The following is a 3,337-nucleotide window of genomic DNA, read 5'->3' as shown; positions in this document are numbered from 1 at the left end:
TTCCACTCACAAAACTTGCTCCAAGTTACTTTTCCAGCGGCTTTACAACATGCCTGAGCAGGCTTATAAGTTTGCTACTCTAAACAATATTTTTCTTTGGAAAACAAGCCCTATGTACGGACAGCGAATCCAATCAAGTTGGTTCAGCTTAACACACTAACTTCTAGAGGCCTGGCACATGTAGTCATAACTACAGGGGATGGAAGTTTTAAAAAGTATATCCCAGAAGATGAAAACTTGCTTTAACAAGTGTTTCTTTTAAACATCACGGTATATACTTCAGAACACTTCAGTGACAAAAAATTTTGGTCTACTAAACAATCCGCTTGATATCTAAACACTTCAGACCACAAAGTTAACACAGGTTACACACACACCTTACAACAAACGTAACTACTTCCATCTGTTAAAATAAGCCAACATGAAACTAGGAAAAAACTAGCTCTGCTTTAGTGCTAAAAGTATCACAGTATCACACTTAGTATAAAGAAATCTTATCCTCCCCTTATGTAGTTACCATGCCATACGATTTTTAAACGTTAACAAAAATAAAGAAATACTTGAAAACATATTAGAGGGAATGGAGACAGAGTGCTGAACACACAGCCAAGCGATCCTCAGGCAGCGCTTAGTCTACTTCTTCCATGCGGGACGTGTCGTCGTCTCCTTCCAGGGGAGGCATTTCCTCAGTGACCGCAGCACTGCTGTCGTCAGCAGTGGGGTCATCCTCATCAATACCAAGACCGAGTTTGATCATCCTGTAGATCCTGTTGGCGTGCGTCTGGGGGTCCTCCAGGCTGAACCCCGAAGACAGGAGAGCGGTTTCGTACAGCAGGATGACCAGATCCTTCACAGACTTGTCATTCTTGTCAGCCTCTGCCTTTTGCCTCAAGGTCTCAATGATGGAATGGTCAGGGTTGATCTCCAGGTGCTTTTTGGCTGCCATGTAACCCATCGTTGAGTTGTCTCTCAGGGCTTGAGCCTTCATGATCCGTTCCATGTTTGCTGTCCAGCCATATGTGCTTGTCACAATGCAGCATGGGGATGTCACCAACCGGTTAGACACAACCACCTTTTCAACTTTCTTCTCCAAAATGTCCTTCATGATTTTGCAAAGGTTTTCAAATTTTGTCTTTTTTTCTTCTTGTTTCTTTTTCTCTTCCTCATCTTCTGGAAGTTCCAGGCCCTCTTTGGTGACTGACACTAAGGTCTTCCCCTCAAACTCCTTCAGCTGCTGCACACAGTACTCATCAATAGGCTCGATCATGTAGATCACTTCCAAGCCGTGCTTCCGGAGACGCTCCACAAAGGCAGAGTTGGCTACCTGGTCCTTCGTCTCACCTGTGATGTAATAGATGTGTTTCTGGTTTTCCTTCATTCTTGTGCAATAGTCCTTGAGAGAAACCATCTCATCACCAGAAGCAGAAGTATAGTATCTCAACAGCTCTGAAAGCTTCTTCCGATTTTGAGAATCTTCATGTATTCCAAGCTTAATATTTTTAGAGAACTGCTCATAAAACTTCTTGTAGTTCTCTTTATCTTCTGCCAGTTCAGTGAAGAGTTCCAAGCACTTTTTGACCAAGTTCTTCCTGATAACTTTCAAAATTTTGCTTTGTTGCAACATCTCACGGGGAATGTTCAGAGGAAGATCCTCAGAGTCCACCACACCTCTAATGAAATTCAGGTATTCAGGGATTAGCTCCTCACAGTTATCCATGATGAAAACTCTGCGAACATACAACTTAATGTTGTTCTTCTTCTTTCTGTTTTCAAACAGATCAAAAGGAGCTCGTCTTGGGACAAAAAGAAGGGCTCTGAATTCCAACTGTCCTTCAACTGAAAAATGCTTGACCGCCAAGTGATCCTCCCAATCGTTGGTCAGGCTCTTGTAGAACTCTCCGTACTCCTCGTTAGCGATGTCATCAGGGTTTCTGGTCCAGATAGGCTTTGTCTTGTTCAGCTCTTCTTGATCGATGTACTTCTCCTTGATCTTCTTCTTCTTCTTCTTGTCCCCGTCCTTCTTCTCTTCCTCCTCCTCATCTGAGCCAACGTCTTCTATCTCAGGCTTGTCATCAGACTCCTTTTCTTCTTTCTCCTTCTCTTCCTCTTTGTCTTCCTTCTCTTCTGCCTCATCATCACTAACTTCCTTATCACATTCCTTCTCCACAAAAAGAGTGATGGGATAGCCAATGAACTGAGAATGCTTCTTCACAATCTCCTTTATTCTCCGTTCCTCCAGGTACTCAGTCTGGTCTTCTTTCAGATGCAGAATAACCTTTGTTCCACGCCCCATAGGTTCTCCTGTATCAGTCCTCACTGTGAAGGATCCTCCTGCAGAAGACTCCCAGGCGTACTGCTCGTCATCGTTATGTTTGGTGATAACGGTCACTTTCTCAGCCACCAAATAGGCTGAATAAAACCCGACACCAAACTGGCCTATCATGGAGATATCAGCGCCAGCCTGCAAAGCCTCCATGAACGCTTTGGTCCCGGACTTGGCGATGGTGCCCAGGTTATTAATCAAATCGGCCTTGGTCATCCCAATGCCGGTGTCCACGATGGTGAGGGTTCGATCTTGCTTGTTCGGTATGAGATTAATGTGCAGCTCTTTCCCAGAGTCTAACTTACTGGGATCGGTCAAACTCTCATACCTGATCTTGTCCAGAGCATCGGAGGAGTTTGAAATCAGCTCCCTCAGGAAAATCTCCTTATTCGAATAGAAAGTGTTGATGATCAGTGACATCAACTGGGCAATTTCCGCCTGGAAGGCGAACGTCTCCACTTCCTCCTCCTCCATCGGCTGATCCTGAGCCTGGGTCTCCTCGGGCATCTTGGCTGAAGGACTAGCACGGGCTCCGCAACGACGCAGCACAGGGACGCAGAGGCAACTATAATAGGATTTTATTTGTACTATTAAACTTACAGAGTATTGATTATTTTAATATTACTTTATTTCCTAAATAGCTAGTATGACATGAGTACATAGTATTTGAACCAGATATATCATTAAGAATTGAAATAAAAGGGTAAAATGTTGATTCATTTTAGCAAGTATTTTTCTTTACTTTTTCCTTTCTTTATATATTGAAGTATAGTTGATTTACAATGTCATGTTAGTTTCAGGTGTATAGCACAGGGATCCAGTTATACACATATATATTCTTTTTCAGATTCTTTTCCCATATAGATTATTACAAAATAGAGTTTGTAGCACAGTAGAGTTCCCTGTGCTATATATCAGGTCTTTGTTGATTATCTGTTTTGTATCTACTAATGTGTGTATCTGTTAATCCCAGTCTCCTAATTTATCCCTCTCCCCCTTCCTCTTTGGTAATCA

General features: G+C 42.8%; 1 protein-coding gene across 1 annotated transcript; it reads right to left on the bottom strand.

Moving 5' to 3' along the window:
* Positions 1–428: 428 nt before the first annotated feature.
* On the bottom strand, positions 429–2,884 carry LOC122427662 (heat shock protein HSP 90-alpha-like). The gene has a single exon (XM_043447283.1). The coding sequence runs from the start codon at positions 2,828–2,830 to the stop codon at positions 629–631; it is 2,202 nt and encodes a 733-aa protein (XP_043303218.1). The 5' UTR covers positions 2,831–2,884; the 3' UTR covers positions 429–628.
* Positions 2,885–3,337: the final 453 nt, after the last annotated feature.

This window comes from Cervus canadensis, chromosome 25 (genome assembly GCF_019320065.1).
Source record: "Cervus canadensis isolate Bull #8, Minnesota chromosome 25, ASM1932006v1, whole genome shotgun sequence".
In the NCBI taxonomy this organism is placed as follows: Eukaryota; Metazoa; Chordata; class Mammalia; order Artiodactyla; family Cervidae; genus Cervus; species Cervus canadensis.
Note: the sequence above shows the minus strand (reverse complement) of the source record. Positions and strands in the feature narration are given on the sequence as shown.